We start from the raw sequence: 12,924 nt of genomic DNA on the forward strand, positions 1-12,924 counted from the left end.
AACACCGTGGTGACAGTTTGTAACTGGGTTGAGATTCAAACCCAGGTTAGACAGTTTAAAGGCGAGTGCGCTTATGTCTCAGCTATCCTGACAGCCCCTTGGTGTGATGGAGGTAATGTAAAGGAATAATTGATGATAAATGAGAGGAGACAACTGAAAATATAAAAAAGAAATAAAGTTGTGAATGCTGTTCTTCCAGGTTATATCCTGTTGTGCCAGTGAACTCCAGATTTGCTCTTGAAGACATAGTGGTTGGTGGCTATTTGATTCCTAAAGGAGTAAGTTCTTTACAAGAGTTGTTTATGTCATTCTAAAGTGCACACATATATTGTTATGGTTGTAGGGGTAGATGGAGGAATTTCATAGCAAAGTTAGAATTGTGTAGAGTTGCTTGGTCCATGGACGTGTAGGAGACATCTCGATGTAAATTAAGCAGGGAAACTGTGAGCTTAAGTGTTGCTTGTCGAGACACGGGTGTGGTGCTGTGTTAATTAGATAGGGATTAAGGACAATATTCCCCAGTATGTATTTTCCCCCTGTGACCTTTACCTACGTTTTTACATTCACAAGCAGCAATAAAAGAATAATGTTCTTAAAACAACAACAATAACAGAGCAGTACGTCCAAGCAGGCAGAAAGCCCTGCCTCCAAGGGTGACAGCTGGTGAAACCACACCCCTGGAGTGTATGATTAATGGGCATGACATCAGAGACCTGGTAGGAGAGTGAGGTTGGTAGCGGGCGGATGGGGAGAACAGTTGTCGAATAGCAGAGAGTTGGTGAGGAATGTGGCTGAGACAGAGGATTTCAATTTTGCTCTCCTCTTGGCATGAGGAAATGGCTGCCTGATTCTCATGTTCATGCTGGTGAATTTGTAGCGTGTTGGGCAAAGATGCTAGCCATTCCTGTTTGGCTGAGCCGCGGAATTGTACACTTATGAGAAAGAGAGGAAGAGGTGTTTGCGCCTCTGCAAACTCGGCGTTATGACATTGTGTGTTCAAGGAGGAAGGTCGGTGATTATTGTGAGCAGACCTCGTTTAAGAGAGGAATAGCTCGGCATATTTGTTCATGAGAAGAAGCCGCACAGCAGTTTCTGAGCCCTGGCGTTGAATATCGCTTCACAAATTACCTCGCGTACGTTTTCCTGCCCAGAGAGTGGCTAGGTGGCATTTTAGGCGCTTCTTCCCTTGCAGGACGACACGGTTCGACCCCAAAGTTCATAAAAGACCATCTCTGGACAGAGCTAAGTGCCAGAATAAAGAGAGGATTGATTTTCTTTTCTTTTCTTTTCCCCTCATCTGTATTAAAATCCGTGTGGAGAGGCACCTCAACTTTAGGCTTTAATTTACCTTGGTTTTATTATTACACTTTGAATCGTGGAGTCGTACATGTTGAGGTCGTGGAGAGATTCACTTACCTTGGCAGTGATATTCATGTCTCTGCTGGCTGTGAGTCAGAGGTCAATAGATGTCTGGGTTGGGCCTGGGGAGTCATGGATTCACTAGATAATGGGGTGTGGCGCTGCCGGTACCTGTGCGGGAGGACGAAAGTCTGAGTCTTCAGGTCCTTGGTGCTTCCAGTCTTGCTCTATGGATGCGAGACTTGGACTCTGACCAAGGATCTCAGATGGAGACTTAATTCCTTTGGTACCAGATCTCTTTAGAGAATCCTTGGCTATCGCTGGTCGGACTTTGTGTCCAACGAGCGGTTGCTGAGAGAGACTCAAATGAGATTTGTTACCTGAATAGTCCGTGAGCGTCAGCTGCGGCTGTATGGACATGTGGCTCGTTTTCCTGACGTTGATCCTGCTCACCAGATTCTCTCAGCGAAGGAGTCTCCTGAGTGGAGGAGGCCAATGGGCCGACCATGTGTGTCGTGGTTGCAGCAGGTTGATCGGTATCTCACGGAGATGGGGATAGGCCAGGCATCTGCCTGGGGGATGGCCAGACGGAGGCCCCTGGAATACCGGTGGAAAGTGGACGCAGCGACGCGCTGCTCTGGCGCATGCTCCCATACGTGACCTGACCTGACTTTGAATCATTACCATCGTATATATTTGATTTATTTTCATTAAACCCCCATATTTATTTAGGTTGCTTGTGTTGTTTATGTGTTATGGGTTGGAGTGTAAACTCCTTGTGCTGTGCTTCAGCCCTGTACGTGCATTTGCCACACATTCCCCTCCCGCGCGTGTCATAATCTCCGAGGATCACGTGTTCGTCTCTTAGATAAACTGCTCTGTGATCTGGCCTGGTCGGTGTTAACCACCACGGCTGCGGCAAAATCAATGTTGGGCCTGTTTTGCCTAAATTGGGTTCAGGACAAAAATTTCAGCAGTGCTGCTGATGTGCCCCTGCATATTATGGCACAAAATGTGAATTTTGCCAGGGTACCTGTACAATATCTTACTCTTGCTAAAAACTTTGTGAAACCTTTGAAATCCACCCACTCATTTTGAGAAAAGCACACTTTTGTATTTCATTATGCCATCCATGTATGTGTAAGATACAAAGTTTACCTGATAATTATATAGGCTGTGTACATATAGATGATGATAAAGATAGTTTAATGGATAGATCTATCGAATACAGTTTAAATTAATGAAAAATCCCCAAAATACAGAGTTTGACCTTATTTGACATTTTGACCTTGAAATGATCTTTAAATTCAAAGGTGAGGGTCTCATCCACCCACATATTCTTCCTCATCATAGGAATTACTGACCAAGCACGGTAGCCTTGTATTTACAAAAATACCATCCAAAGTGTAAAATTACACGTTGGCTGGTCCACTATACTACATGATCCTGAGATTTGCATCAAGAATGAACTCTCTGACTTAACGTATGATGAGAAGATGTCTGACACTGTGTAGTTATGAAGTTCTGTCTTGATGTCAGTCTTGTGAATAGTGGAACTTTTAGTATAATAAAAGCAGATAGACATTTAATAAAAACCTGAAAAGAACAAATAAATAGGAGCAAACAGGACAGATGCATAGGTCTTGAGGATCAAAGTGTTGATGCTTTGTGAGCCAGTTTCTGAAGATGCATCAAAATAGGCTTCACATTTCTACCTTTGTGGTCAAGCTCACTTGTTCTAGAGAGGGAGTTGAGCTGGATAACAAGGGGAAGATTACAAACCAGACCTGGTCAGTGAATAGTTCTTGGTACAAGCTGTGTCCATCTGTCAGATCATGATTCAGCTCTTCCTTGGTGAAGTTACACCATCATATTGCATGGATAAACACAAACATTTTCCAACAGGTTTGAACAAAGGTCTGAGAGATGTGGTGAGAGTAAGTCTGATGATGGGCTCTGGATCGTCAAAAAATGGGGACAGAGTGGTTCATACTTTATGGAGCGACTCATTTTCCTTCAGTTGAATTGGCTTTGCAGGTGGAGAAGGAAGGATACTTACATGCTCGACAATCATACCAAAGTCCAGTAACATGTCACAGGTATTAGGTAGTCGAAACATTATCCTAATATTATATACTGAGCATTTGATGCCAAAAGGATAGTGGAAAGGTCAAATTAAAATGTTGCAGAAACTTTGATGAAAGTTTGTTAAAGGAAGGGTAGGGGGTGAGGGGACGTCAAATGATCAAGAAGAAACACCCAGGAAGGGTAGGGGGTGAGGGGACGTCAAATGATCGAGAAGAAACACCCAGGATGGTTTTAAATAATATCAGATGGTAATAAGTAATTCAAAATTTGAGAAACTCTCATTCGTTTTGATGAAAATCTTGGACCTGAGTGGATGGCACAGAGATAGTGCACTTACCTTTGAGCTGCCTTCGCCAGATTTTTATCCTCGGCCCAGCTATAAATTTTCCGATTGGTGCTGTGCAAGCAGGATGCTGTTTCAATGTGTGTACCATCCTTCGGATGGGTCTTGAGCTGTTATGTACCATCTGATAGCATTAGTTGGTGGACTTTGAAGATCCTAGTGTCTTTTGTGAAGAGGAGGCAAGCAATCTCAGGCACCCTGAACAAATTCCAAATTATTGTCCGAACCCATATGGGGCACAATATCAGCACCCCAGCTGCACTCCCAGCAATTAATTATGGAAACCAGCAGCCACTTGCTGCACACGAATGTTGATGTTTATTTTGGTTTAATTTCTTGGATGAAGAATGATCTGTATCCACACACAAAAACAAACACTTGTCTAGTATGTTAAAGTAACGTGGACGTAATATTCGTAAAGCAACATTTCAAATTGATGGAGAAATTGCTATGTCTGAGCAAAACAAAAATGTGTGAACGATTTTTATTGGTTGCCCTTTTGTTTTCCTGGAGAAATATGTTTTGTCAGTCTTTAATTGAAGAAAGCAAAATGATTTATGATGCAAAGTTTCTCGCACATAAATTGCTGATATGTGTACAGTATTTGTAAAAACGGATGTTTTTCTTGTGCCAAATGATGCGAGCAGAATCTACTTACACTTTGTACGTTTGTGGCCTCAAGAGATCCGGAGCAGTTTCCAGAACCCAAATCCTTCAAACCAGAACGCTGGCTGCGGACGAGTCCTCGTCTTCACCACCCTTACGCTTCACTACCATTTGGTTATGGTGTGCGCGGCTGCATCGGCCGCCGCCTGGCTGAACTGGAGTTGCACCTTACTCTGGCTCGGGTGAGACATTTACAAAGACAGACAAACAAATATCGGAAGCTGTTGCACCAAATTCTCATATTTATATAATACATACAGTACTGTGCAAAAGTTTGGGTTATTTTCACTTTTGTGCTGCTATTCCCCATTAAACATTTGTGGGGAGGTAGAAGTGTGCAATGTAGGTGGATAATAATTCAAATTTCTGTGAAAGTTAATTTAATATCAGAGTTACCTTAAAGTATATAAAATAAATTAGGAAATTAAAAAAGCTTAATTTTTGCGCTACATATTATTACCTCATAGTCAGGTTGGATGCGTAGGAATAAATACTGTACTTTGTGTTGATTTGTGGCAACATACATATTCTGAAAAGTCACAATCTGAGGATTTCAAAAATACGTGTTACCTTTTGTTTTTTTGATAGAAACTACCTGAACTATGGCAGTGCAAATATGACCACATAAAGGTGATGAAATGCAATAACTTTGAACAAAAATCTTTAATTCCCAACAGCACTGAATGGAAAATCTACTCATATAAAACACAGTGTGTATTTGTGTGTTTGTCTGTCCCCCTTCATACGAACTATTTGAGGCGGGTTTTAAAGCCAATCTTTTAACACGATTGCATGTTCATTATGGTCTATTTTTTCAGGATAAAACAGTCAAAAAACACTTTCCATAAAAGAGTAATTGCATCTCCATCTCTTACATTGGAAATGTAGATGGTGACTTGCAAACCAGGCCTCAAGGGGAGTGGACAGAAGCGTTTAAAAAATAACAACAAATACAAGGTGCAGGGAGGTGAAATTCACTGCACATGATATGCAACACCCGCAGATTAAAACAAGTGTTCATTTACATCCGGAGCATGTCTCATAAATAAAGAAGATAAAAGCACACCTGACGCTAGGCCGAGGCTTCAGATTTTGGCACGCTCACGAGGCTGCACCGTCAAAATGAAACGTCCCATAAAATAAAGAAAATAGGGTCACATTTGTACATGTAGTGTTTTAAAATAATGTTTTTTTCTTCTTGCGAAACCATATCTTCCAGTTTCCTTGAATATTTCAAATAAAATAATTCCAACCCATCATTTTTGACAGGCTTTGCAATAATTCTCATCTAGAATTGTTCAAATAGCACACCAAAAGGAAAATATACATTTTTCTAACATTGAAAAGTTCAATTTTCTAAACAATTATAGAAATTATTACATGAATTGTCAATAGTCTCAAAATTTTTGATAGCAGTGGAAAATGACTGCCACAGCCATCAGCGGCTGAATTTGAGATGGCCCAATATCCAAATCTGTTCATAATATGTTAGGCTATTAGTGTGCCAAATTTGGTGCTTTCCTCACAAAATGCACAATTGTTATGCTATATTTTGCTAAGTTGCCCCACTACTGGGGCAACTTAGCATAACAGACGCGTTTACGCGAGACGCTGCTAAAAAAAAAAAAGCTTCAAAACCACGCTGTGAACATAGTTGAGGTGTGATTACGTTTATGGAAAAAATAAATGCCTTCAGAGCATAATTTCAATGAAATTCCAAATCTCTCGAAGTATCGCGTTGCCCGCGGGCATTTATCACGCGCTGTGAAGCCGCGCTATGTCAGTTACCGTTTGGGTTCTTAAAACGCGGGTTTTCGGCCGCTGCATAGCAACGGGTGGTTGCTTAGCAACAAAACTCAAACGCGCACACTCCCAGCCCATATGGCACCTGTTCGCCAAGTTTCATCGAAATCGGTTTGCTGGTTTGTGCTGTGGAGCCTCGCGTTGCAGACACACACACACACACACACACACACACACACACACACACACACACACACACACACACACACACACACACACACACAACCCGACAATAACGGATATCTAGCGAATTCCAATGAATGAATAAATGAATGAGTGTCATTGATATATATATATATATATATATATATATATATATATATATATATATATATATATATATATATATATATATATATATATATATATATATCATATATACATACATATATACATATCGATACAACTAATCGAAATTAATCTTCTTTGCTCAACTTTATGCTAACATCTGCAATTTTCTATTTTAGCTCATCAAGCAATTCATTGTGGAGCCAGACAACAATGAAAAGCCACCGAATGGAAAAATGCATCTCATCCTGCTTCCTGATCGACCAATCAATATGCGCTTTGTGGATCGCAGGCCATGCTAATAATTATCAGTGGACATGTGGGCATTTAAAATAACTTACAATAAAAACGATTTTTACAGGCATGTTGCTTCACCAACTCGTCCTGGTTCTGCAAGAAGCAACTTTTTCCATTTGCATCTGCAAATTGTAGCAAAGACATCAGGGGGTAGTGGAAGGGTTACTTTGACACATCCTGTCATTTATCATTGGTCGGAGGTATAAAACATCAAGATCTGTGTGTCATTCCATTATCGTTGTCGCCAGGTTATGAAGGGTATTCGAGATGCTCCAGTAAAAAAATTCAACAGGCCAAAAAATGCCAACATTGACTTCAACGTATAAATGTTTTCATTAGTTTAAAAAATATGTGTGTGTGTGTGTACTTATGCATTGAAAAATAAAAGTTATCATTTATTGGACTATTCTATCTTGCTCAAATAACTCTTTGAATGCCCCATGCACGTGCAACGTCTACTTGTAGACGTACGAGAGTCTTGCTTGCATAAAGACAGAGATCTATATTCTATATATATAGCAATAAAGCATGACTGTCTGTCTGTCTGTCCATTCCTGAACTACTCACTCAGTTTTTTGATTAGCCCTGACAAACTTTCTGGAGAACCTTTTGTGGTCCCAACAGGTGTCCTAATATAAAGTGGTTGCGAGGTTTAATAAATTTCTCAATACAATTATGATTTTTGAGTTTCCACCCATACAAAATCTGTCTCTGTCTGTCTCTGTCTGTCTCTGTCTGTCTGTCTGTCTGTCTGTCTGTCTGTCTGTCTGTCTGTCTGTCTGTCTGTCTGTCTGTCTCTCTCTCTCTCTCTCTCTCTCTCTCTCTCTCTCTCTCTCTCTCTCTCTCTCTCTCTCCATGTAAGCTCATTCACAGGTTTGGCATTAGCAGTTTCATCATTTACCATATATGGAAACATTCGCTGGTTTGTTAATATCTCAATACAATTGAGATTTTGTGTTTCCACCTGTACGACGCCGATCTTTCTCCCAAAGATTGAAAAAAGACAGGGAATATAGTCTATCAAGAAGTTTTGCAGTGAATTAAATTGTCCGCATGTAGACACATTAGGGTGTTCGGCATTCACCATTTCTGCATTGTCTGTATCCATGTATATAGACCTTTCCCTCACACTGATTCACTTGAGACTTTTTTGCTATTTTCCTGTAATAATCCATTTTCTTCATCATGCCACATAAGAGCTAACCCCCTCAGCCCCCCTCCCCAGTCAAGACCATCACCATTGTTTTCAACTTCATCATTATTCAAGGTACATTCATTTTACATAGTATAACTCCCACAGTTTTGGGGCCAGCCTCACCAAATTTTCTGTGCAGCATTTGGGGTCCATGCAAGTGTACAAAAGTGGGTGCAAGTTTTCATAAAATTTCTCAAAGTATTTTTTATTGACATTCCGTGCTCCCACCCATGTGTAACATGGTTATCTTACCAGTTTGTATTATTTTTACAGTCAGTGACAACAGTAGAGTTTTGCTGGCATAACTTTGGCACTTCAAACTTTAATAAATCTGCCTGCTTACATCACAACTTACTGAAGAAAATCTATCATAATTCTACCATCAATGTCTGTAGGCCAATATTTTGTTTTCAAATTCTATCAAGCCAATTTATTAAGCCTCCCTCGATATCTATAGGAGAGGGAAAGACATATTGTTGTGGGACCGGGTGTCGGCGGCGAGCACGACCGTTAGGTGGAGCAGTAGAGTCGGCTCCACCAAACACCTGGAATCTAGATCATGCATCTTGGAGAACTCCGAAAGGCACAGGTCCCTTACAGGACCGTGAATTGCCAATAATTTGACCGCGTGGGATAGGGTTAATTGCCAAACTTCAAGATACCTAAAAACCCACATGGCAAAGCTACTGGGGAATTCACACCCTCGACGGAGCTCGAGTGGGACGAGCCGTTACTGTGCTCGAACCGTGCGTAACCCGAGCGGATGGTTACCAAGACCCGTCGGTCCAAATACACAATTTACCATTTCCCAATTTCCCAACATGCACCATGCTAAGCCAATGAAAGAAACACAGAAACGAGCTGGTACATTCAACAATAGGGGTATTTATTTTACAATAATTGGGGAGGGGAAGCACACAAAGAGCAGAGTTATCACAACTATGAGAAATGCAATGTACAATGAGCAAAGAAAGCACTTACAGAGTTGTTACTTAGAGACGGGGCCCAAGGACAGACACACGCACACACAAATGCCCAGAAAGAGATGGACCTCGTCAGCTCGGAGGGAAGACGGGCTGAGGGAAGAGAAGCTAGCTTGGACTTGTCCATCTCGTGTGGTTATCGACAATCTTGGGGTAACGGGACTCGAACCCACAACACGAGGCTGTTCCAAGCACCAGGTACGGAGGGTAGCGTTGGGCGTTGGCATGCTCCTCTGGCTCGCAGGCAGGTGACACGAGATGATCTCCCGAGTTGAGATGGTCGACCGCCCGCAGCAATGCGCCAGACGAGATGCCTCGGATCCGCGCGATGCAGTCAGCCACAGGCCCGGACAGAGACGCGCACTCGAGCAGACTCGACGCGCTCTCGAGCAGACTGGATGCGCACTTGAGCAGACTGGATGCGCACTCGAGCAAACTGGAGGCACACTCGAGCAGACTGGACTGAAGCGTGCAATGCCGTCAGCGCAGACCAGACTGAAGCGCTTGAAGCCGACGGGACGCAATCATTCATTGCTTCTTCTTTGTCGCTTTTCCTTTGGGGCCGTCTGCTCCCGTGGCCTGCTCCCATTGGGTGGACGGCATGTTGCGGCTCCACCTTCTTGCCTTGGACCGCCCCGACTCTGGTCTGCTCGTCGCCCATTGGGCGGAAAACGACGCATACCCTTATTTGGCATGCAGCTGAAGCGAAACAGTTTGTGACCATATACGGTGCAAAATCCACACCAAAACGCACACCACCTGAGGCCTGGAATTCCAGATACGCCCGCATGCCAGCAAGCACACGGAGAATGCCGAGAGCAGAGTGTTGTTGTTGTAGGTGATGTAAAATGTAAAAATCCTATCTATCAAAAGAACTCCACAGCGCACGTACATTTAATTCTCATTAGACTAGGGACGGGACCCTAACTAGAAACACACACTTACCGATATAACTGAGCTATAAGGACTCTGGCTGTTGTGTGCAGTAAGCTTCCAAATTATTAACAATATTACTATCATAGGGTTTGTTTCTACAATTAGTGCCCCAAATTTTTATGGTATCACAAAGTTTCTTGGACTCCGAAGAGTAATAAACTACCACTAATGAAAAAATATTCTTCCTTTCTTCTTCCTACACTCAATTTCCAAGCTGTGTCAATTTCTGAGCTCTATCTCAGATCTGGCTGGAACTTTCAGAATCAATTTTTGCATTAATAATGCAAATATAAAGTATACTATCAAAATAACATCAATTGATCATTTCCATTCCAAAAAAATAACATCAATTGATAATTTCCAATCCACAAAATGACATCCATCAATCATTTCTCATCTACAAAATAACTTCAATCAACCATTTCTAATTTAAAAAATAACTTAAAGCAATCATTTCTAATATACAAAATAACATCAAACAATCACTTCTAATTGACAAAATAACACCAATCAATCATTTCTAATCTACAAAATAACTTCAATCAATCATTTCTAAGACATTTATAAAATAACTTAAGTCGATCATTTCCTAAAAACAAAATAACTTAAATTGATCATTTCTAATTCATAAAATAATATCAATTGATCATTTCTAATCCACAAAATAACTTCAATCCTTTTTTTATCTTTAAAACAACACCAATCAATTATTTCTAATCCACAAAATAACTTCAATCATTTTTTTTATCTTTAAAACAACATCAATCAATTATTTCTAATCCACAAAATAACTTCAATCAATCATTTCTAATCCATAAAAATGACATCACTCAATCATTTCTAATTGATAAAATAACATCAATCAATCATTTTTAATTGATAAAATAACATCACTCAATCACTTCTAATACACAAAATAACATCAATCATCATTTTTAATCAATAAAATAACATCACTCAATTATTTTTGATAAACAAAATAACATCAATCAATCATTTCTAACCCACAAAATAACTTCAATCAATCATTCCTCATTCACAATATAACATCAGTCAATCATTTTTAATCTATAAAATAACATCAATCAATCATTTTTAATCTATAAAATAACATCAATGAATCATTTTTAATCTATAAAATAACATCAATCAATCATTTCTAATACACAATATAACTTCAATCGATCATTTATAAAAAAAAAAAAAACTTACTTAAGTCTATCATTTCCATTGCACAGCATAACTTCAATTGATCATTTCTAAATCAACCAAATTTCTGAAATTGAGCATTTCTAATCGATTATACAACATCAATTGATCCTGATTTGTTTCACGTTTCATTGAAGCCATTTAACATCTCCGGAAGAGATTCATCAATAAATGAATATTCTATCAAAATGAATTCAGTGTTATGCATTTATCAAAATTATCATTAACTGGTGTGAGATCAAATTACTGAAAATATAAATACTGTTCTGTATAACATACACGATGCAATATTACCTAATCTATGCACACATATTATATATATACATATATATATATATATATATATATATATATACTGTATATATATATGTATATATATAAATATATATATATATACTGTATATATATGTATATATATATATATATATACTGTATATATATATATATATATACACTGTATATATATATATATATATATATATATATATATATATATATATATATATATATATACACTGTATATATATATATATATATATATATATATATATATATATATATATATATATATATATATATATACACTGTATATATATATATATATATATATATATATATATATATATACATATATATATATATATACATATATATACACTGTATATATATATATATATATATATACATATATATATATATACACTGTATATATATATATATACACTGTATATATATATATATACACTGTATATATATATATATATATATATATATATATATATATATATATATATATATATATATATATATATATATATATATATATATATATATATACTGTATATATAAAACCAATGAGTGGAGGTGAGCAGTGATTCTGGATTTTGGGAGTTTCACTAAAAGGGGGTGGATAGTGGACTGCATGCACCCTGTAGAAACCTGGGGGAGGGGGAAAAAGCATGGAAAGAGCAGAGGGTGCAAGGCCAGAAAGGAGGCAGTAAGAGCAGAGGGGGAAAGGCCAGAAAGGAGGTGGTAGAAGACAAAGGGTCCACCGACCTGTCTCCAATGGAAACGTGATAGGTCCATGGACTCAGCTTCAAAAGGGGAGATTCCATTGATCTTGAAGGCCTTGGTTTCTGTGGCTTCAACTTGAGCAAGGTGTGAGACAAGGGAGCCACCCCAGAGGGGAGAGCAGTATCACATCAAGCTGCGGATCACATCAAGCTGCGGATCACATCAAGCTGCGGATGAAGGCCTTGTAGGTCGATAGGAATTCAGATGTGCCAAGGAAGGACTTTGTACAGCATATGATGCACTTACTCGTTTTGTAAGTGACTCATGTCACTTACACTGTCACAGTGACTTACACATTGTGAGTGTCACAGTCACTTACACTGTCACTGTCACAGTGACTCATGTCACTTGCACTTACTCGTCAGTGACTCGTTTTGGAGGCCAACATTGAAATGTGGTTTGTCCAAGAAATATCATGGCTAATGCCTTCGAGTAAGCACCCAGGAGTTTGAGTGAATGAACTTCCTCAAATGGATTGTTAAGAAAGAAGATGGGAGGATTTGCGAAACAGTCCTTCAAAGAGAGTGAGAGTGTTAGAATTGGCAGGATCGAAAAACATATTCCAAGTGTTTAACCAGCTTGTGATTTTTTTTCAAAGTTGAAAGAAAGGGAAGAGGCTGTTGCCTGACAATCTGAACGATGTCATAGCAGAGTCATTAGCAAATAAAGGGGATTTTCCATAG

The 12,924-nt window shown here is 39.1% G+C and overlaps 1 protein-coding gene and 1 long non-coding RNA gene across 8 annotated transcripts in view; one reads left to right on the forward strand and one right to left on the reverse strand.

The window, feature by feature from the left end:
* Positions 1-6,957, reverse strand: part of LOC147031743 (uncharacterized) — a 48,901-nt gene extending 41,944 nt beyond the window's left edge. For both annotated transcript variants that reach the window (XR_015054093.1, XR_015054094.1), the window contains exons 1-2: positions 6,889-6,957; positions 4,449-4,629 (exon numbers count right to left, since the gene is read on the reverse strand). This is a non-coding gene — a long non-coding RNA (uncharacterized LOC147031743). The remainder of the gene's footprint in view (positions 1-4,448; positions 4,630-6,888) is intronic.
* LOC147031744 (sterol 26-hydroxylase, mitochondrial-like) overlaps positions 1-7,253 on the forward strand; it is a 48,776-nt gene extending 41,523 nt beyond the window's left edge. For 3 of the 6 annotated variants that reach the window (XM_085866769.1, XM_085866790.1, XM_085866803.1), the window contains 3 exons: positions 200-278; positions 4,438-4,638; positions 6,727-7,253. In XM_085866769.1, the coding sequence (XP_085722895.1) occupies positions 200-278; positions 4,438-4,638; positions 6,727-6,849 (403 nt within the window). In that variant the 3' untranslated portion in view covers positions 6,850-7,253. The remainder of the gene's footprint in view (positions 1-199; positions 279-4,437; positions 4,639-6,726) is intronic. The other 3 variants (XM_085866775.1, XM_085866797.1, XM_085866782.1) reach the window with 2 other exon arrangements.
* The last annotated feature ends 5,671 nt before the right edge of the window (positions 7,254-12,924 follow it).

Source organism: Eptatretus burgeri, chromosome 2 (genome assembly GCF_056783735.1).
Source record: "Eptatretus burgeri isolate ZD-2024b chromosome 2, Ebu_testis_v1, whole genome shotgun sequence".
NCBI lineage: Eukaryota > Metazoa > Chordata > Myxini > Myxiniformes > Myxinidae > Eptatretus > Eptatretus burgeri.